The sequence below is a fragment of the Tachypleus tridentatus genome, chromosome 12 (genome assembly GCF_004210375.1).
Source record: "Tachypleus tridentatus isolate NWPU-2018 chromosome 12, ASM421037v1, whole genome shotgun sequence".
Classification (NCBI taxonomy): domain Eukaryota; kingdom Metazoa; phylum Arthropoda; class Merostomata; order Xiphosura; family Limulidae; genus Tachypleus; species Tachypleus tridentatus.
In genome coordinates this window covers 128,488,654-128,513,403 of record NC_134836.1, presented here as the reverse complement: position 1 = coordinate 128,513,403, position 24,750 = coordinate 128,488,654, and the positions used below count along the sequence as shown (strand labels likewise).

The 24,750-nt window shown below is 36.3% G+C and overlaps 1 protein-coding gene across 1 annotated transcript in view; it reads right to left on the bottom strand.

The window, feature by feature from the left end:
* The window catches only part of LOC143235775 (cadherin-86C-like), a 97,954-nt gene that overhangs the window by 29,100 nt on the left and 44,104 nt on the right, over nt 1-24,750 (bottom strand). The window contains exons 2-3 of the mRNA XM_076473977.1: nt 4,248-4,388; nt 40-118 (exon numbers count right to left, since the gene is read on the bottom strand). Of these exons, the coding sequence (XP_076330092.1) occupies nt 40-118; nt 4,248-4,388 (220 nt within the window). The remainder of the gene's footprint in view (nt 1-39; nt 119-4,247; nt 4,389-24,750) is intronic.

Here is a 24,750-nt window from a genome sequence, read left to right as displayed (position 1 = left end):
AATATTAAAAAGTAACATTATTAAATTAACATCCTTCACCTGTTACCAAACTATAGGAGATGTTACGCTGGTCCCCAAAATCTCCATCTTCGGCATGAACTCTTATGACGTTGTTACCCTGTCAAATAAAAACTGTAATTTGATGACTGTCCAAGTCTCTCTGTGTGTATCACAGGCTAAGAATATATTCGTTAAACTAGGATAGTGCACATTACAAAATATTATAAAGATTAGGATAGGTCAGTGTTCACTCAAAGATTATATTGGTTAGACTAGAATGGTGTACTGTATAAGGTAATATAGTAATTAGGTTAGGTTAGTGTACAAGTTAATATTGGTTAGACTTAGAGAGAGCACCACACAACATATTATAACGAATAAGTTAGATTAGTGACCAGTCCAAGATTATATAGGTTAGACTTTGAGAATGCACTGTACAAGATATAACAGTGATTACGTTAGGTTCGTTTAAGGTTCAAAATGATATTGGTTACACTTGGACAATATACTGCACAAGATATTATAAGAGACAAGATTAGAATAGTGTACAGTGCAAGATTATATTGGTTAAACTTGGAGAGTGCAATACAATATACACTGCTGGCTAAAATCTTAAGGCCAATGAACATAAAGAAAAAATATGCATTTTGCGTTGTTAGACTCAACCATTTATTTGAGTAGAACTCGAAAGATGAAAATAAGAAAAGGGAAAATGAAAAAAAAAACTTCTTAACATTTAATAGGGAAAATGTGAACACCATGAAATTAGCCTAAATGCTAGCTGGTCAAAAGTTAAAAACCATACCAAAAAGAAGTCCTAAACATGGTAGGAAATGCCCAACAAGAGGTCTCAGTAGTGAGTTGCACGGCCATCATTATGAATAACTACAAACATTCGCTTTGACATGGTCGACATAAACGTTCACAGAAGGTTGGCTGGAATGTTATTCCAAGTGGTTAAGATGGTTTCACGAAGATCATGCACTGTTTGGAATTGACGTCCACTTGTATAATTTCCTTTGCCATCCACCCCCAAACATTTTCAGTGGGGTTCAGTTCGGGCGAACACGCTGGATGGTCCAAAAGAATCACGTTATTCGCCATGAAAAAAGTCCTTTGTCCTACGGGCATCGTGGATTGCAGCATTGTCCTGCTGAAAGATCCAGTCATTTCCACACAAGTGAGGACCTTCAGTCAATAAGGATGCTCCCTCCACATGCCAATGTAGCCAGCTGCTGTTTGACGCTCCTGTATTACCTGAAGCTCCATTGTTCCATGAAAGGAGAAAGCACCCCAGATCATGATGGAACTTTCTCCACTGTGTCGTGTAGAAAATGTCTCTGGTGGGATATCCTTAGCGTGCCAGTAATGTTGGAAGCCATTTGTACCATCCTGGTTAAATTTTTTCTCATCAGAGAACAAAACATTGATTCACGTTTCTACGTCCCATGTTTGGTGCTTCTCAGCAAAGTTTAACCGAGCTGTTTCGTGGTGTGGAAGGAGGCGTGGCTTTTGAAGACGTTTACGGTTTTTAAAGCCTTTTTCTCGTAGATGCCATCTTATTGTTCTTGAGCTGCATTCTGCATCCGTAAGGGCCTTAATCTGGTTCGACTATCGGCTGGTGTCTTGCCGGACAACCCATCGAATCCTCCTGCTCAACGCCGGCAAAATTTTCTTGGGCCGACCACTTGAAATTCTCGTTATGTATTTATCAAGGTCTTTTAAGAAATTTGTAACAGCAGTTTTACTACGCTCAATTTCACCAGCGATAGTACGTTGAGAGAGACCTTGCTTTTACAGCTCGACAATTCTGCCACGTTTAAACTCTGTTAACTTTTTAGCCTTTGCCATGTTTTTACCAAATGTAACACAGGAGATGTCAGTGGGAGATGTTGACAACGCTAATGCTTGAACACAAATGACTAAATTTCGTTACGTGTTTACCGATTAACGTGTTTTTTATTTTTATTTTCTCTTTTCTTATTTTCATCTTTCAATGCTCTACTCAAACAAGTGGTTGAGTCTAACAAAACAAAATGCATATTTTTTCTTTATGTTTATTGGCCTTAAAATTTTAGCCAGCATTGTATATTAGTGTGATTAGATTAGTTTAGTGTACAGCTCAAGATTACATTGGTTAGACTATGAGAGTGCACTGTACAAGACATTACAGCGATTAGGTTAGATTAGTGTACAGCTCAAGATTACATTGGTTAGACTGTGAGAGTGCACTGTACAAGACATTACAGCGATTAGGTTAGATTAGTGTACAGTTCAAGATTACATTGGTTAGACTGTGAGAGTGCACTGTACAAGACATTACAGCGATTAGGTTAGATTAGTGTACAGTTCAAGATTACATTGGTTAGACTATGAGAGTGCACTGTACAAGACATTACAGCGATTAGGTTAGATTAGTGTACAGTTCAAGGTTACATTGGTTAGACTATGAGAGTGCACTGTACAAGACATTACAGCGATTAGGTTAGATTAGTGTACAGTTGAAGATTACATTGGTTAGACTATGAGAGTGCACTGTACAAGACATTACAGCGATTAGGTTAGTTTAGTGTACAGTTCAAGGTTACATTGGTTAGACTAGGATAATGCACTGTATAAGATATTATAGATTACGTCAGGTTAGTGTGCGGTCCAAGATTATGTTGGATAGACTAGGATAGTGCACTATACAAGATATTATAGTGATTAGGTTAGGTTAGTGTACAGTCCAATATTATATTAGTTAGACTAGGATAATGCACTGTATAAGATATTATAGATTACATCAGGTTAGTGTGCGGTCCAAGATTATGTTGGTTAGACCAGGATAGTGCACTGTACAAGATGTTATAGTGATTAGGTTAGGTTAGTGTACAGTCCAATATTATATTAGTTAGACTAGGATAATGCACTGTATAAGATATTATAGATTACATCAGGTTAGTGTGCGGTCCAAGATTATGTTGGTTAGACCAGGATAGTGCACTGTACAAGATGTTATAGTGATTAGGTTAAGTTAGTGTACAGTCCAATATTATATTGGTTAGAACTGGAGAGTGCACTGTACAAGATGTTACAGTGATTAGGTTAGGTAAATGTACAGTCCGTGATTATATTGGTTAAACAAGGAGAGTGCACTGCAAAATATATTATAGTGATAAAATTACGTTAGTGTACAGTTCAAGAATATATTGGTTGGACTAGAAGAGTGTACTACACAATATATTATAGTGATTAGGTTAAGTTAGTGTACAGTTCAAGATTATATTGGTTAGACTAGAAGAGTGCATTACACAATATACTATAGTGATTAAGTGAGGTTAGTGTACAGTCCAAGATTATATTGGTTAGACCAGGAGAGTGCATTACACAATATATTATAGTGATTAAGTGAGGTTAGTGTACAGTCCAAGATTATATAGATTGGATTAGCATAGTGCATTACACAATATACTATAGTGATTAAGTGAGGTTAGTGTACAGTCCAAGATTACATTGGTTAGACCAGGAGAGTGCATTACACAATATATTATAGTGATTAAGTGAGGTTAGTGTACAGTCCAAGATTATATAGATTGGATTAGCATAGTGCACCGTACAAGATATTATTGTGATTAGGTTAGGTTAATGTACAGTTGAAGATTATATTGGTTAGACTAGGACGGTGTCCTTTTCACGATTATAAAGATTAGGTTATGTTAGTGCATGGGCCGTATTACATATATTAACATAATGATTAGGAACAACAGGGGACCTATTGGTTTATCTCGACTATTCCATCCTATTAGCCAAACTAAAACTATTAAATAAATAACTTGAATGAGAAAAAAAAGCCAGCCCTTATCATTGATACACTGTCGAGCTTTCCTTTAAAGTATCTGAAATTCACTGCATTCACAACAACTCATTCCATAGGTTAGTGTATTGTCAAGTATTGTATTAGTTTGGATAGGTTACTGGACTATTGAATATTATGGTAATTACTGCAGTTTTAATGCACAGACAAAATTATATGAATTTAAGGTTTCTTATATAAGTTTCTTTAGTTTTTTCAAGCCACAAATGTAAACTGACGTAGCTCTGAACAAACAATAATTTCATAACTTTCTTCTCTCTACACAGAATAAAACAACGAGGTTTCAAGATATTTATCTCTATGTGGAGAAACAAATAACGTAATGATTAGTTGACTTTACTCAAAGTTCAACAGGGTGTTTGCAATAAAACTGGTTGTAGTAATAACCCACCGGCTTGAGGCTTTCTGATACCCTAACTACTGACGGAAGATCCATGAAGATGGGGGGAGTGTCTTGGACATCCTCTACTGTCACTACAATGTCTACCTCGGCTATGTTTCTTGTATCAACCGTCTCGTTCGTCCAAGCATTCTGAAAGAGAAAGCAGAAGTCTTTGATAGTTTCCAACTTTTTGAATGCTTACTTTACAGAGGTAAATCCGGCAAGTCACTCCCTTTTTGTACTTCACGTGTAAACTTATTTATAACCACTATCAGTATTTATAGACCATTAATATAATTCATTGTGCTTACGTTCTATACAAACCATTTTTATAATTCATGTTATTGGTGTTATGTAAGAGACCTCGAAGATCAGAAATAGCTATCTACAGTTTATGTCTGCTAACAAAAAAAAGGCAATAAGATAACAGTACCTGCTGCTTACGTTGCTGCTATTACACAAAACAAGGTAATAGCACCAATCGCTTATGTTGCTGCTATAACACAAAACAAGGTAACAGCACCAACCGCTTATGTTGCTGCTATTACACGAAACAAGGTAACAGCACCAATCACTCATGTTGCTGCTATTACATGAAACAAGGCAACAGCACCAACCGCTTAGATTGCTGCTATTACACAAAACAAGGTAACAGCACCAATCGCTGATGTTGCTGCTATTACACAAAACAAGGTAACAGCACCAATCACTTATGTTGATGCTATTATACGGGATTAATTTACACGCCCGGAAGCTAGAGCTGAAGAGCGTGTTCAGTGGTACATCGCAGCTCGAACCTTGAACTTAACTGTAAGGTGAGGGTTAATCTTTTTACTCTAAACAAGCTTATATATGATGATCTGAATTCCCGGAAATTATATTACTGAACGTATTAGTAAAAGGTAACAGATTTCTTAAGGCAAGCTGTAGAAAGATGCTTAATTTATTAACTTTGGGGTGATGAGAATGTCCATGTTACTGTTATGTGAGCAACCCAGTGTTCAACAACTAACAAAACTATTAACATGAGTATGTGTGGGTTTGACATTGATAGAGAAAAGTGTATGTTGGGAAAGCAGGTTTGATGTTTTAATATGCTACGACAGTAAAATATTCCTAAAAGAAATGTCTGTATGTAAGTTTTATATCAAATAATCTTAGATGATCCCAGTAAATTAAATGTAATAAGTCCATGAAATCATTGTTTGTAAGACATGGCATCCATATAAGCTTCGAATTTATTCATTTAACGTAAACTAAACTCACCGGTCCCAGTATCTACCGACGATAAACATTACTAAACTCACCAGTCCTAGTATCTACAAACGGTAAACAATACTAAACTCACCAGTCCTAGTATCTACAGACGGTAAACATTACTAAACTCACCAGTCCTAGTATCTACAGACGGTAAACATTACTAAACTCACCAGTCCTAGTATCTACAGACGGTAAACATTACTAAACGCACTAGTTCTAGTATCTGTAGCATGTATACACGTTACTAAACTCATTACTCATAGTATCTTCAGACGGCAAAAATTACTAAACTAATCAGTTCTAGTGTCTACAAACTGTACACGTTACTAAACTCATTAGTTCTAGTGTCTGTAAACTGTACCCGTTACAAAACTCATTAATTCTAGTGTCTGTAAACTGTACACGTTACTAAACTCATTAGTTCTAGTGTCTGTAAACTACGTTACTAAACTCATTAGTTCTAGTGTCTGTAAACTACGTTACTAAACTCATCAGTTCTAGTGTCTGTAAACTGTACACGTTACTAAACTCATTAGTTCTAGTGTCTATAAACTACGTTACTAAACTCATTAGTTCTAGTGTCTGTAAACTACGTTACTCAACTCATCAGTTCTAGTGTCTGTAAACTGTACACGTTACTAAACTCATCAGTTCTAGTGTCTGTAAACTATACACGTTACTGTACACACCAGTTCTAGTGTCTGTAGACTGTACACGTTACTAAACTCATCAGTTCTAGTATCTGTATACTGTACATGATACTGAACACACCAGTTCTAGTATCTGTATACTGTACACGTTACTGAACTCAAAAATGCTAGTGTCTGTAGATGGTATATGATACTGAACTCAAAAATGCTAGTGTCTGTAGATGGTATATGATACTGAACTCAAAAATGCTAGTGTCTGTAGACTGTACACGTTACTACGTTACTAAACACACCAGTTCTAATATCTGTATACTGTACACGTTACTAAACACACCAGTTCTAGTATCTGTATACTATACACGTTACTGAACACACCAGTTCTAGTATATGTATACTGTACACGTTACTGAACACATCAGTTATAGTATCTGTAAACTGTACACGTTACTGAAAACACCAGTTCTAGTATCTGCAGACTGTACACGATACTGAACACATCAGTTCTAGTATCTGTATACTGAACACGTTACTGAACACACCAGTTCTAGTATCTGTAGACTGTAAATATTACTGAACACACCAGTTTTAGTATCTGTATACTTTACACGTAACTGAAATAATCAGTTCTAATATCTGTATAATGAACACGTTAGTGAACACACCAGTACTAGTATCTGTAGACTGTACACGTTACTGACTCACCAATGCTGGTATCTGTAAACTGTACACGTTACTGAACTCACCAATGGTAGTATCTGTATATTGTACACTTTACTGAACTCAAAAATGCTAATCTCTGTAGATGGTACATGATACTGAACTCACCAATGCTAGTATCTGTAGATGGTACATGATTCTGAACTCACCAATGCTAGTACCTATAGATGGTACATGATACTGAACTAAAAAATGCGAGTATCTGTAGATGGTACATGATACTGAACTCACCAATGCTAGTATCTGTATACTGTACACGTTACTGAACTCAAAAATGCTAGTGTCTGAAGATGGTACATGACACTGAACTCAAAAATGCTAGTGTCTGTAGACTGTACACGTTACAAAACACACCAGTTCTAATATCTGTATAATTTACACGTTACTAAACACACCAGTCCTAGTATCTGTAGACTGTACACGTTACTGAAAACACCAGTTTTAGTATCTGCAGACTGTACACGATACTGAACACATAAGTTCTAGTGTCTGTATACTGAACACGTTACTGAACACACCAGTTCTAGTATCTGTAGACTGTAAATGTTACTGAACACACCAGTTTTAGTATCTGTATACTTTACACGTTAATGAACACATCAGTTCTAATATCTGTATACTGTACACGTTACTGAACACATCAATTCTAATATCTGTATACTGTACATGATACTGAACACACCAATTCTAGTGTCTGTATACTGTACACGTTACTTAACACATCAGTTCTAGTATCTGTATACTGTACACGTTACTCAACACATCACTTCTAGTATCTGTATACTGTACACGTTACTGAACACACCAGTTCTACTATCTGTAGACTGTACACGTTACTGAACACATCAGTTCTACTATCTGTAGACTGTACACGTTACTGAACACAACAGTTCTAATATCTGTATACTCTACATGATACTGAAATAATCAGTTCTAACATCTGTATACTGTACATGATACTGAAATAATCAGTTCTAATATCTGTATACTGTACATGATACTGAAATAATCAGTTCTAATATCTGTATACTGTACACGTTACTGAACTCAAAAATGTTAGTGTCTGTAGATGGTACATGATACTGAACTCACCAATGCTGGTATCTGTATACTGTACACGTTGCTGAACTCACCAATGCTGGTATCTGTACACTGTACACTTTACTGAACTTACCAATGCTAGTATCTGTATATTGTACATGTTACTGAACATATCAGTTCTCGTATCTAAAGACGGTAAACGTTACTAAATTCACCAGTCCTAGTATCTACAGACGGTTACCATTACTAAACGCACTATTTATAGTATCAGTAGACTGTATACACTTACTATACTCATTGCTCATAGTATCTTCAGACGGCAAAAATTACTAAATTCATCAGTTCTAGTGTCTGTAAACTGTAACCGTTACTAAACTCATTAGTTCTAGTGTCTGTAAACTGTACACGTTACTAAACTCATTAGTTCTAGTGTCTCTAAACTGTACACGTTACTACACTCATCTCTTCTAGTGTCTGTAATCTATACACGTTACTGTACACACCAGTTCTAGTGTCTGTAGACTGTACACGTTACTAAACTCATTAGTTCTAGTGTCTGTAAACTGTACACGTTACTAAACTCATTAGTTCTAGTGTCTGTAAACTGTACACGTTACCAAACTCATCAGTTCTAGTGTCTGCAAACTGTACACGTTACTAAACTCATTAGTTCTAGTGTCTGTAAACTGTAACCGTTACTAAATTCATTAGTTCTAGTGTCTGTAAACTGTACACGTTACTAAACTCATTAATTCTAGTGTCTGTAGACTGTACACGTTACTAAACTCATCAGTTGTAGTATCTGTATACTGTACATGATACTGAACACACCAGCTCTAGTATGTGTATACTGTACACGTTACTGAACACACCAGTTCTAGTATCTGTATACTGTACACGTTACTGAACACATCAGTTCTAATATCTGTAGACTGTACATGGTACTGAACAAACCAGTCCTAGTATCTGTATAGTGTACACTTTACTCAACACATCAGTTCTAATATCTGTACACTGTACATGATACTGAAATAATCAGTTCTAATATCTGTATACTGTACACGTTACTGAACACACCAGTTTTAGTATCTGTATACTGTACACGTTACTGAACACACCAGTTCTAGTATCTGTAGACTGTACACGTTACTGAACACACCAGTTATAATATCTGTATACTGTACACGTTACTGAACACATGAGTTCTAGTATCTGTATACTGTACACGTTACTAAACTTATCAGTTGTAGTATCTGTATACTGTACATGATACTGAACACACCAGCTCTAGTATCTGTATACTGTACACGTTACTGAACACACCAGCTCTAGTATCTGTATACTGTACACGTTACTGAACACACCAGTTCTAGTATCAGTAAACTGTACATGTTACTGAACACATCATTTCTAATATCTGTATACTATACATGATACTCAAATAATCAGTTCTAATATCTGTATACTGTACACGTTAGTGAACACACCAGTACTAGTATCTGTAGACTGTACACGTTACTGAACTCATCAATACTGGTATCTGCAGACTGTACACGTTACTGAACTCATCAATGCTGGTATCTGCAGACTGTACACTTTACTGAACCCAAGAATGCTAGTATCTGTATATTGTACACTTTACTGAACTCACCATTGGTAGTATCTGTAGATGGTACATGTTATTGAACTCAAAAATGCTAGTGTCTGTAGATGGTACATGATACTGAACTCACCAGTGCTAGTATCTGTAGATGGTACATGATACTGAACTCAAAAATGTTAGTGTCTGTAGATGGTACATGATACTGAACTCACCAATGCTAGTATCTGTAGATGGTACATGATACTGAACACATCAGTTCTGGTATCTACAGACGGTAAACATTACTACATTCACAAGTCCTAGTATCTACAGACGGTAAACATTACTAAACGCACTAGTGATAGTATCTGTAGACTGTACATGTAACTGAACACACCAGTTCTAGTATCTGTATACTTTATACGTTAATGAACACATCAGTTCTAATATCTGTATACTGTACATGATACTGAACACACCAATTCTAGTGTCTGTATACTGTACACGTTACTTAACACATCAGTTCTAATATCTGTATGCTGTACACGTAACTGAACACACCAGTTCTAGTATCTGTAGACTGTACACGTTACTGAACACACCAGTTCTAATATCTGTATACTGTACACGTTACTGAACACACCAGTTCTAGTATCTGTATACTGTACACGTTACTGAACACATCAGTTCTAGTATCTGTATACTGTACACGTTACTGAACACACCAGTTCTAGTATCTGTAGACTGTACACGTTACTGAACACACCAGTTCTAGTATCTGTAGACTGTAAATGTTACTGAACACACCAGTTTTAGTATCTGTATACTTTACACGTTACTGAACACATCAGTTCTAGTATCTGTATACTGTACACGTTACTGAACACACCAGTTCTAGTATCTGTAGACTGTACACGTTACTGAACACACAAGTTCTAATATCTGTATACTCTACATGATACTGAAATAATCAGTTCTAACATCTGTATACTGTGCATGATACTGAAATAATCAGTTCTAACATCTGTATACTGTACACGTTACTTAACACACCAGTTCTAGTATCTGTAGACGGTACACGTTACTGAACACACCAGTTCTAATATCTGTATACTGTACACGTTACTGAACACACCAGTTCTAGTATCTGTATACTGTACACCTTACTGAACACATCAGTTCTAGTATCTGTATTCTGTACACGTTACTGAACACACCAGTTCTAGTGTCTGTAGACTGTACACGTTACTGAACACACCAGTTCTAGTATCTGCAGACTGTACACGTTACTGAACACATCACTTCTAGTATCTGTATACTGTACACGTTACTGAACACACCAGTTCTACTATCTGTAGACTGTACATGTTACTGAACACATCAGTTCTAATATCTGTATACTGTACATGATACTGAAATAATCAGTTCTAATATCTGTATACTGTACACGTTACTGAACTCAAAATGTTAGTGTCTGTAGATGGTACATGATACTGAACTCACCAATGCTGGTATCTGTATACTGTACACGTTGCTGAACTCACCAATGCTGGTATCTGTACACTGTACACTTTACTGAACTTACCAATGCTAGTATCTGTATATTGTACATGTTACTGAACATATCAGTTCTGGTATCTACAGACGGTAAACGTTACTAAATTCACCAGTCCTAGTATCTACAGACGGTTAGCATTACTAAACGCACTATTTATAGTATCAGTAGACTGTATACACTTACTATACTCATTACTCATAGTATCTTCAGACGGCAAAAATTACTAAATTCATCAGTTCTAGTGTCTATAAACTGTAACCGTTACTAAACTCGTTAGTTCTAGTGTCTGTAAACTGTACACGTTACTAAACTCATTAGTTCTAGTGCCTGTAAACTGTACACGTTACTAAACTCATTAGTTCTAGTGTCTGTAAACTGTACACGTTACTACACTCATCTCTTCTAGTGTCTGTAAACTATACACGTTACTGTACACACCAGTTCTAGTGTCTGTAGACTGTACACGTTACTAAACTCATTAGTTCTAGTGTCTGTAAACTGTACACGTTACTAAACTCATTAGTTCTAGTGTCTGTAAACTGTACACGTTACCAAACTCATCAGTTCTTGTGTCTGCAAACTGTACACGTTACTAAACTCATTAGTTCTAGTGTCTGTAAACTGTAACCGTTACTAAATTCATTAGTTCTAGTGTCTGTAAACTGTACACGTTACTAAACTCATTAATTCTAGTGTCTGTAGACTGTACACGTTACTAAACTCATCAGTTGTAGTATCTGTATACTGTACATGATACTGAACACACCAGCTCTAGTATCTGTATACTGTACACGTTACTGAACACACCAGTTCTAGTATCTGTATACTGTACACGTTACTGAACACATCAGTTCTAATATCTATAGACTGTACATGGTACTGAACAAACCAGTCCTAGTATCTGTATAGTGTACACTTTACTCAACACATCAGTTCTAATATCTGTACACTGTACATGATACTGAAATAATCAGTTATAATATCTGTAGACTGTACACGTTACTGAACACATGAGTTCTAGTATCTGTATACTGTACACGTTACTAAACTTATCAGTTGTAGTATCTGTATGCTGTACATGATACTGAACACATCAGCTCTAGTATCTGTATACTGTACACGTTACTGAACACATCAGTTCTAATATCTATAGACTGTACATGGTACTGAACACACCAGTTTAAGTGTCTGTATAATGTACACGTTACTGAACACATGAGTTCTGGTATCTGTATACTGTACACGTTACTGAACACACCAGTTCTAGTATCTGTATACTATACACGTTACTGAACACATCAGTTCTAATATCTGTATACTGTACACGTTACTGAACACACCAGTTCTAGTATCAGTAAACTGTACATGTTACTGAACACATCATTTCTAATATCTGTATACTATACATGATACTCAAATAATCAGTTCTAATATCTGTATACTGTACACGTTAGTGAACACACCAGTACTAGTATCTGTAGACTGTACACGTTACTGAACTCATCAATGCTGGTATCTGCAGACTGTACACGTTACTGAACTCATCAATGCTGGTATCTGCAGACTGTACACTTTACTGAACCAAAGAATGCTAGTATCTGTATATTGTACACTTTACTGAACTCACCATTGGTAGTATCTGTAGATGGTACATGATACTGAACTCAAAAATGTTAGTGTCTGTAGATGGTACATGATACTGAACTCACCAATGCTAGTATCTGTAGATGGTACATGATACTGAACACATCAGTTCTGGTATCTACAGACGGTAAACATTACTACATTCACAAGTCCTAGTATCTACAGACGGTAAACATTACTAAACGCACTAGTGATAGTATCTGTAGACTGTACACGTAACTGAACACACCAGTTCTAGTATCTGTATACTTTACACGTTAATGAACACATCAGTTCTAATATCTGTATACTGTACATGATACTGAACACACCAATTCTAGTGTCTGTATACTGTACACGTTACTTAACACATCAGTTCTAGTATCTGTATACTGTACACGTTACTGAACACATCAGTTCTAATATCTGTATACTGTACATGATACTGAAATAATCAGTTCTAATATCTGTATGCTGTACACGTTACTGAACACACCAGTTCTAGTATCTGTAGACTGTACACGTTACTGAACACACCAGTTCTAATATCTGTATACTGTACACGTTACTGAACACACCAGTTCTAGTATCTGTATACTGTACACGTTACTGAACACATCAGTTCTAGTATCTGTATACTGTACACGTTACTGAACACACCAGTTCTAGTATCTGTAGACTGTACACGTTACTGAACACATCAGTTCTACTATCTGTAGACTGTACACGTTACTGAACACACCAGTTCTAATATCTGTATACTCTACATGATACTGAAATAATCAGTTCTAACATCTGTATACTGTACACGTTACTGAACTCAAAAATGTTAGTGTCTGTAGATGGTACATGATACTGAACTCACCAATGCTGGTATCTGTATACTGTACACGTTGCTGAACTCACCAATGCTGGTATCTGTACACTGTACACTTTACTGAACTTACCAATGCTAGTATCTGTATATTGTACATGTTACTGAACATATCAGTTCTGGTATCTACAGACGGTAAACGTTACTAAATTCACCAGTCCTAGTATCTACAGACGGTTAGCATTACTAAACGCACTATTTATAGTATCAGTAGACTGTATACACTTACTATACTCATTACTCATAGTATCTTCAGACGGCAAAAATTACTAAATTCATCAGTTCTAGTGTCTATAAACTGTAACCGTTACTAAACTCGTTAGTTCTAGTGTCTGTAAACTGTACACGTTACTAAACTCATTAGTTCTAGTGCCTGTAAACTGTACACGTTACTAAACTCATTAGTTCTAGTGTCTGTAAACTGTACACGTTACTACACTCATCTCTTCTAGTGTCTGTAAACTATACACGTTACTGTACACACCAGTTCTAGTGTCTGTAGACTGTACACGTTACTAAACTCATTAGTTCTAGTGTCTGTAAACTGTACACGTTACTAAACTCATTAGTTCTAGTGTCTGTAAACTGTACACGTTACCAAACTCATCAGTTCTAGTGTCTGCAAACTGTACACGTTACTAAACTCATTAGTTCTAGTGTCTGTAAACTGTAACCGTTACTAAATTCATTAGTTCTAGTGTCTGTAAACTGTACACGTTACTAAACTCATTAATTCTAGTGTCTGTAGACTGTACACGTTACTAAACTCATCAGTTGTAGTATCTGTATACTGTACATGATACTGAACACACCAGCTCTAGTATCTGTATACTGTAGACGTTACTGAACACACCAGTTCTAGTATCTGTATACTGTACACGTTACTGAACACATCAGTTCTAATATCTATAGACTGTACATGGTACTGAACAAACCAGTCCTAGTATCTGTATAGTGTACACTTTACTCAACACATCAGTTCTAATATCTGTACACTGTACATGAAACTGAAATAATCAGTTCTAATATCTGTATACTGTACACGTTACTGAACACACCAGTTTTAGTATCTGTATACTGTACACGTTACTGAACACACCAGTTCTAGTATCTGTAGACTGTACACGTTACTGAACACACCAGTTATAATATCTGTATACTGTACACGTTACTGAACACATGAGTTCTAGTATCTGTATACTGTACACGTTACTAAACTTATCAGTTGTAGTATCTGTATGCTGTACATGATACTGAACACACCAGCTCTAGTATCTGTATACTGTACACGTTACTGAACACATCAGTTCTAATATCTATAGACTGTACATGGTACTGAACACACCAGTTTAAGTGTCTGTATAATGTACACGTTACTGAACACATGAGTTCTGGTATCTGTATACTGTACACGTTACTGAACACACCAGTTCTAGTATCTGTATACTATACACGTTACTGAACACATCAGTTCTAATATCTGTATACTGTACACGTTACTGAACACACCAGTTCTAGTATCAGTAAACTGTACATGTTACTGAACACATCATTTCTAATATCTGTATACTATACATGATACTCAAATAATCAGTTCTAATATCTGTATACTGTACACGTTAGTGAACACACAAGTACTAGTATCTGTAGACTGTACACGTTACTGAACACACCAGTTATAATATCTATATACTGTACACGTTACTGAACACATGAGTTCTAGTATCTGTATACTGTACACGTTACTAAACTCATCAGTTGTAGTATCTGTATGCTGTACATGATACTGAACACACCAGTTCTAGTATCTGTATACTGTACACGTTACTGAACACATCAGTTCTAATATCTATAGACTGTACATGGTACTGAACACACCAGTTTAAGTGTCTGTATAATGTACACGTTACTGAACACATGAGTTCTAGTATCTGTATACTGTACACGTTACTGAACACACCAGTTCTAGTATCTGTATACTATACACGTTACTGAACACATCAGTTCTAATATCTGTATACTGTACACGTTACTGAACACACCAGTTCTAGTATCAGTAAACTGTACATGTTACTGAACACATCATTTCTAATATCTGTATACTATACATGATACTCAAATAATCAGTTCTAATATCTGTATACTGTACACGTTACTGAACACACAAGTACTAGTATCTGTAGACTGTACACGTTACTGAACTCATCAATGCTGGTATCTGCAGACTGTACACGTTACTGAACTCATCAATGCTAGTATCTGCAGACTGTACACTTTACTGAACCCAAGAATGCTAGTATCTGTATATTGTACACTTTACTGAACTCACCATTGGTAGTATCTGTAGATGGTACATGTTATTGAACTCAAAATGCTAGTGTCTGTAGATGGTACATGATACTGAACTCACCAGTTCTAGTATCTGTAGATGGTACATGATACTGAACTCAAAATGTTAGTGTCTGTAGATGGTACATGATACTGAACTCACCAATGCTAGTATCTGTAGATGGTACATGATACTGAACACATCAGTTCTGGTATCTACAGACGGTAAACATTACTACATTCACAAGTCCTAGTATCTACAGACGGTAAACATTACTAAACGCACTAGTGATAGTATCTGTAGACTGTACATGTAACTGAACACACCAGTTCTAGTATCTGTATACTTTACACGTTAATGAACACATCAGTTCTAATATCTGTATACTGTACATGATACTGAACACACCAATTCTAGTGTCTGTATACTGTACACGTTACTTAACACATCAGTTCTAGTATCTGTATACTGTACACGTTACTGAACACATGAGTTCTAATATCTGTATACTGTACACGTTACTGAACACATCAGTTCTAGTATCTGTATACTGTACACGTTACTGAACACACCAGTTCTAGTATCTGTAGACTGTACACGTTACTGAACACATCAGTTCTACTATCTGTAGACTGTACACGTTACTGAACACACCAGTTCTAATATCTGTATACTGTACATGATACTGAAATAATCAGTTCTAACATCTGTATACTGTACACGTTACTGAACTCAAAAAATGTTAGTGTCTGTAGATGGTACATGATACTGAACTCACCAATGCTGGTATCTGTATACTGTACACGTTGCTGAACTCACCAATGCTGGTATCTGTACACTGTACACTTTACTGAACTTACCAATGCTAGTATCTGTATATTGTACATGTTACTGAACATATCAGTTCTGGTATCTACAGACGGTAAACGTTACTAAATTCACCAGTCCTAGTATCTACAGACGGTTAGCATTACTAAACGCACTATTTATAGTATCAGTAGACTGTATACACTTACTATACTCATTACTCATAGTATCTTCAGACGGCAAAAATTACTAAATTCATCAGTTCTAGTGTCTGTAAACTGTACACGTTACTAAACTCATTAGTTCTAGTGCCTGTAAACTGTACACGTTACTAAACTCATTAGTTCTAGTGTCTGTAAACTGTACACGTTACTACACTCATCTCTTCTAGTGTCTGTAAACTATACACGTTACTGTACACACCAGTTCTAGTGTCTGTAGACTGTACACGTTACTAAACTCATTAGTTCTAGTGTCTGTAAACTGTACACGTTACTAAACTCATTAGTTCTAGTGTCTGTAAACTGTACACGTTACCAAACTCATCAGTTCTAGTGTCTGCAAACTGTACACGTTACTAAACTCATTAGTTCTAGTGTCTGTAAACTGTAACCGTTACTAAATTCATTAGTTCTAGTGTCTGTAAACTGTACACGTTACTAAACTCATTAATTCTAGTGTCTGTAGACTGTACACGTTACTAAACTCATCAGTTTTAGTATCTGTATACTGTACATGATACTGAACACACCAGTTCTAGTATCTGTATACTGTACACGTTACTGAACACACCAGTTCTAGTATCTGTATACTGTACACGTTACTGAACACATCAGTTCTAATATCTGTAGACTGTACATGGTACTGAACAAACCAGTTCTAGTATCTGTATAGTGTACACTTTACTCAACACATCAGTTCTAATATCTGTATACTGTACATGATACTGAAATAATCAGTTCTAATATCTGTATACTGTACACGTTACTGAACACACCAGTTTTAGTATCTGTATACTGTACACGTTACTGAACACACCAGTTCTAGTATCTGTATACTGTACACGTTACTAAACTTATCAGTTGTAGTATCTGTATACTGTACATGATACTGAACACACCAGTTCTAGTATCTGTATACTGTACACGTTACTGAACACACCAGTTCTAGTATCTGTATACTGTACACGTTACTGAACACATCAGTTCTAATATCTATAGACTGTACATGGTACTGAACAAATCAGTTCTAGTATCTGTATAGTGTACACTTTACTCAACACATCAGTTCTAATATCTGTACACTGTACATGATACTGAAATAATCAGTTCTAATATCTGTATACTGTACACGTTACTGAACACACCAGTTTTAGTATCTGTATACTGTACACGTTACTGAACACACCAGTTCTAGTATCTGTAGACTGTACACGTTACTGAACACACCAGTTATAATATCTGTATACTGTACACGTTACTGAACACATGAGTTCTAGTATCTGTATACTGTACACGTTACTAAACTTATCAGTTGTAGTATCTGTATGCTGTACATGATACTGAACACACATCAGCTCTAGTATCTGTATACTGTACACGTTACTGAACACATCAGTTCTAATATCTGTAGACTGTACATGGTACTGAACACACCAGTTTAAGTGTTCTGTATAATGTACACGTTACTGAACACATGAGTTCTAGTATCTGTATACTGTACACGTTACTGAACACACCAGTTCTAGTATCTGTATACTATACACGTTACTGAACACATCAGTTCTAATATCTGTATACTGTACACGTTACTGAACACACCAGTTCTAGTATCTGTAAACTGTACATGTTACTGAACACATCATTTCTAATATCTGTATACTATACATGATACTCAAATAATCAGTTCTAATATCTGTATACTGTACACGTTACTGAACACACCAGTACTAGTATCTGTAGACTGTACACGTTACTGAACTCATCAATGCTGGTATCTGCAGACTGTACACGTTACTGAACTCATCAATGCTGGTATCTGCAGACTGTACACTTTACTGAACCAAAGAATGCTAGTATCTGTATATTGTACACTTTACTGAACTCACCATTGGTAGTATCTGTAGATGGTACATGTGATACTGAACTCAAAAAATGTTAGTGTCTGTAGATGGTACATGATACTGAACTCACCAATGCTAGTATCTGTAGATGGTACATGATACTGAACACATCAGTTCTGGTATCTACAGACGGTAAACATTACTACATTCACAAGTCCTAGTATCTACAGACGGTAAACATTACTAAACGCACTAGTGATGTATCTGTAGACTGTACACGTAACTGAACACACCAGTTCTAGTATCTGTATACTGTACACGTTACTGAACACATCAGTTCTAATATCTGTATACTGTACATGATACTGAACACACCAATTCTAGTGTCTGTATACTGTACACGTTACTTAACATTCATCAGTTCTAGTATCTGTATACTGTACACGTTACTGAACACATCAGTTCTAATATCTGTATACTGTACATGATACTGAAATAATCAGTTCTAATATCTGTATGCTGTACACGTTACTGAACACACCAGTTCTAGTATCTGTAGACTGTACACGTTACTGAAAACACCAGTTCTAATATCTGTATACTGTACACGTTACTGAACACACCAGTTCTAGTATCTGTATACTGTACACGTTACTGAACACATCAGTTCTAGTATCTGTATACTGTACACGTTACTGAACACACCAGTTCTAGTATCAGTAGACTGTACACGTTACTGAACACATCAGTTCTACTATCTGTAGACTGTACACGTTACTGAACACATCAGTTCTAATATCTGTAGACTGTACATGGTACTGAACACACCAGTTTAAGTGTCTGTATACGTGTACACGTTACTGAACACATGAGTTCTAGTATCTGTATACTGTACACGTTACTGAACACACCAGTTCTAGTATCTGTATACTATACACGTTACTGAACACATCAGTTCTAATATCTGTATACTGTACACGTTACTGAACACACCAGTTCTAGTATCAGTAAACTGTACATGTTACTGAACACATCATTTCTAATATCTGTATACTATACATGATACTCAAATAATCAGTTCTAATATCTGTATAGTGTACACGTTAGTGAACACACCAGTACTAGTATCTGTAGACTGTACACGTTACTGAACTCATCAATGCTGGTATCTGCAGACTGTACACGTTACTGAACTCATCAATGCTGGTATCTGCAGACTGTACACTTTACTGAACCCAAGAATGCTAGTATCTGTATATTGTACACTTTACTGAACTCACCATTGGTAGTATCTGTAGACTGGTACATGTTATTGAACTCAAAAATGCTAGTGTTCTGTAGATGGTACATGATACTGAACTCACCAGTTCCAGTATCTGTAGATGGTACATGATACTGAACTCAAAAATGTTAGTGTCTGTAGATGTACATGATACTGAACTCACCAATTCTAGTATCTGTAGAATGGTACATGATACTGAACACATCAGTTCTGGTATCTACAGACGGTAAACATTACATTCACAAGTTCTAGTATCTACAGACGGTAAACATTACTAAACGCACTAGTGATAGGTATCTGTAGACTGTACACGTAACTGAACACACCAGTTCTAGTATCTGTATACTTTATACGTTACTGAACACATCAGTTCTAATATCTGTATACTGTACATGTTACTGAACACACCAGTTCTAGTATCTGTAGACTGTACACGTTACTGAACACACCAGTTCTAATATCTGTATACTGTACGTTACTGAACACACCAGTTCTAGTAGTATCTGTATACTGTACACGTTACTGAACACATCAGTTCTAGTATCTGTATACTGTACACGTTACTGAACACACCAGTTCTAGTATCTGTAGACTGTACACGTTACTGAACACGCACCAGTTCTAGTATCTGTAGACTGTACATGTTACTGAACACACCAGTTCTAGTATCTGTATACTTTACACGTTACTGAACACATCAGTTCTAGGTATCTGTATACTGTACACGTTACTGAACACACCAGTTCTAGTATCTGTAGACTGTACGTTACTGAACACATCAGTTCTAGTATCTGTAGACTGTACATGTTACTGAACACACCAGTTTTATCTGTATACTGTACACGTTACTGAACACATCAGTTCTGAGTATCTGTATACTGTACACGTTACTGACACACCAGTTCTAGTATCTGTAGACTGTACACGTTACTGAACACACCAGTTCTAATATCTGTATACTGTACATGATACTGAAATAATCAGTTCTAACATCTGTATACTGTGCATGATACTGAAATAAATCAGTTCTAACATCTGTATACTGTACACGTTACTGAACACACCAGTTCTAGTATCTGTAGACTGTACACGTTACTGAACACACCAGTTCTAATATCTGTATACTGTACACGTTACTGAACATCACCAGTTCTAGTATCTGTATACTTTTTGTACACCTTACTGAACACACCAGTTCTAGTATCTGTATTCTGTACACGTTACTGAACACACCAGGTTCTAGTGTCTGTATACTGTACACGTTACTGAACACACCAGTTCTAATATCTGTAGACTGTACACGTTACTGAACACATCACTTCTAGTATCTGTATACTGTACACGTTACTGAACACACCAGTTCTGGTATCTGTAGACTGTACATGTTACTGAACACATCCAGTTCTAATATCTGTATACTGTACATGATACTGAAATAATCAGTTCTAATATCTGTATACTGTACACGTTAAACTGAACTCAAAATGTTAGTGTCTGTAGATGGTACATGATACTGAACTCACCAATGCTGGTATCTGTATACTGTACACGTTGCTGAACTCACCAATGCTGGTATCTGTACACTGTACACTTTACTGAACTTACCAATGCTAGTATCTGTATATTGTACATGTTACTGAACATATCAGTTCTGGTATCTACAGACGGTAAACGTTACTAAATTCACCAGTCCTAGTATCTACAGACGGTTAGCATTACTAAACGCACTATTTATAGTATCAGTAGACTGTATACACTTACTATACTCATTACTCATAGTATCTTCTTCAGACGGCAAAAATTACTAAATTCATCAGTTCTAGTGTTCTATAAACTGTAACACGTTACTAAACTCGTTAGTTCTAGTGTCTGTAAACTGTACACGTTACTAAACTCATTAGTTCTAGTGCCTGTAAACTGTACACGTTACTAAACTCATTAGTTCTAGTGTCTGTAAACTGTACACGTTACTACACTCATCTCTTCTAGTGTCTGTAAACTGTACACGTTACTGTACACACACCAGTTCTAGTGTCTGTAGACTGTACACGTTACTAAACCTCATTAGTTCTAGTGTCTGTAAACTGTACACGTTACTAAACCTCATTAGTTCTAGTGTCTGTAAACTGTACACGTTACCAAACTCATCAGTTCTAGTGTCTGCAAACTGTACACGTTACTAAACTCATTAGTTCTAGTGTCTGTAAACTGTAACCGTTACTAAATTCATTAGTTCTAGTGTCTGTAAACTGTACACGTTACTAAACTCATTAATTCTAGTGTCTGTAGACTGTACACGTTACTAAACTCATCAGTTGTAGTATCTGTAGTATACTGTACATGATACTGAACACACCAGCTAAAGTGTTCTGTATACTGCAAAATACACGTTACTGAACACACCAGTTCTAGGTATCTGTATACTGTACACGTTACTGAACACATCAGTTCTAATATCTGTAGACTGTACATGTTACTGAACAAACCAGTTCTAGTATCTGTATACTGTACATGTTACTCAACACATCAGTTCTAATATCTGTATACTGTACACATGATACTGAAATAATCAGTTCTAATATCTGTATACTGTACACGTTACTGAACACATCAGTTCTTTAGTATCTGTATACTGTACACGTTACTAAACACATCAGTTCTAGTATCTGTAGACTGTACACGCGTTGCACGGGAACACCAGTTACTCTAGTATCTGTATACTGCGTACACGTTACTGAACACACCAGGTTCTAGTATCTGTATACTGTACACGTTACTAAACACATCCCGGTTGTAGTATCTGTTATACTGTACATGATACTGAACACACCAGTTCTAGTATCTGTATACTTATACTGTACACGTTACTGAACACATCAGTTCTCAATATCTATAGACTGTACGTAATTTACTGAACACACCAGCTCTAAGTGTTCTGTATAATGTACACGTTACTGAACACATCGAGTTCTGAGTATCTGTATACTGTACACGTTACTGAACACATCAGTTCTAGTATCTGGCACTAGTACACGTTACTGAACACATCAGTTCTAATATCTGTATACTGTACACGTTACTGAACAACAGCCCAGTTCTAGTATCAGACAAACCGTACACGTTACTGAACACACCATTTTAGTATCTGTATACTCATACATGATACTGAAATAATCAGTTCTACATCTGTATACTGTACACGTTACTGAACACAATGTGTACTAGTATCTGTAGACTGTACACGTTACTGAACTCATCAATGCTAGTATCTGTAGACTGTACACACGTTACTGAACTCATCAATGCTGGTATCTGTAGACTGTACACTTTACTGAACCAAAAGAATAAACAGTATCTGTAGATTGTACACTTACTGAACTCACCATTGGTAGTATCTGTGATAGATGGTACGATACAATTGAACTCAAAAATACATAGTGTCTGTAGATGGTACATGATACTGAACTCACCAAATGCTGTATCTGTAGGAGTAATTTTTATGATTACTGAACACATCAGTTCTGAGTATCTACAGACGGTAAACTTATTTACTACATTCACAAGTCTAGTATCTACAGACGGTAAACATTTACTAAAACGCACTGGTCTTAGTATCTGTAGACTGTACGTAACTGAACACACAGTTCTAGTATCTGTATACTTTACACACGTTAATGAACACATCAGTTCTAATATCTTATGCTGTACATGATACTGAACACCAATTCTAGTGTCTGTATACTGTACACGTTACTTAACACATCAGTTCTAATATCTGTATGCTGTACGTTACTGAACACACCAGTTCTAGTATCTGTATACTGTACACGTTACTGAACACATTAGTTCTAGTATCTGTATACTGTACACGTTATGGTACACCAGTTCTAGTATCTGTATGCTGTACGCGTTACTGAACTCATCAGTTCTTAATATCTGTATACTGCATGTTACTGAACACACCAATTCTAGTATCTGTATACTGTACACGTTACTGAACACATCAAATTCTAGTATCTGAGTATGCTGTACACGTTACTGAACACACCAGTTCTAGTATCTGTAGACTGTACACGTTACTGAACACACCAGTTCTAGTATCTGTAGCGCCCACTGTATCACTGTTACTGAACAATAACCTAAAGTTCTAATATCTGTATACTGTACACGTTACTGAACAATACTGTGTTCTAGTAATATCTGTATAGCTGTACACGTTACTGAACACACCCTTTAGTTCTAGTATCTGTAGACTGTACACGTTACTGAACACACAGTTCTGAGTATCTGTATACTGTACACGTTACTGAACTTACATCAGTTCTGGTATCTGTATACTGTACGTTACTGAACACGCCAGTTCTAGTATCTGTAGACTGTACACGTTGCTGAACACACCAGTTCTGGTATCTGTAGACTGTACACGTTACTGAACACATCGCTTCTGAGCACACATCTGTATACTGTACACGTTTTGAACTTACACCGGTTTCTAGTATCTGTAGACTGTACATGTTACTGAACACATCAGTTCTAGTATCTGTGCCTGTACGCGATGCCGATAATAGTTCTAATATCTGTATACTGTACGTTACTGAACTCAAAATGTTAGTGTCTGTAGATGGTACATGATACTGAACTCACCAATGCTGGTATCTGTATACTGCTGTACACGTTACTGAACTCACCAATGCTGGTATCTCTGTACACTGTACACTTTACTGAAA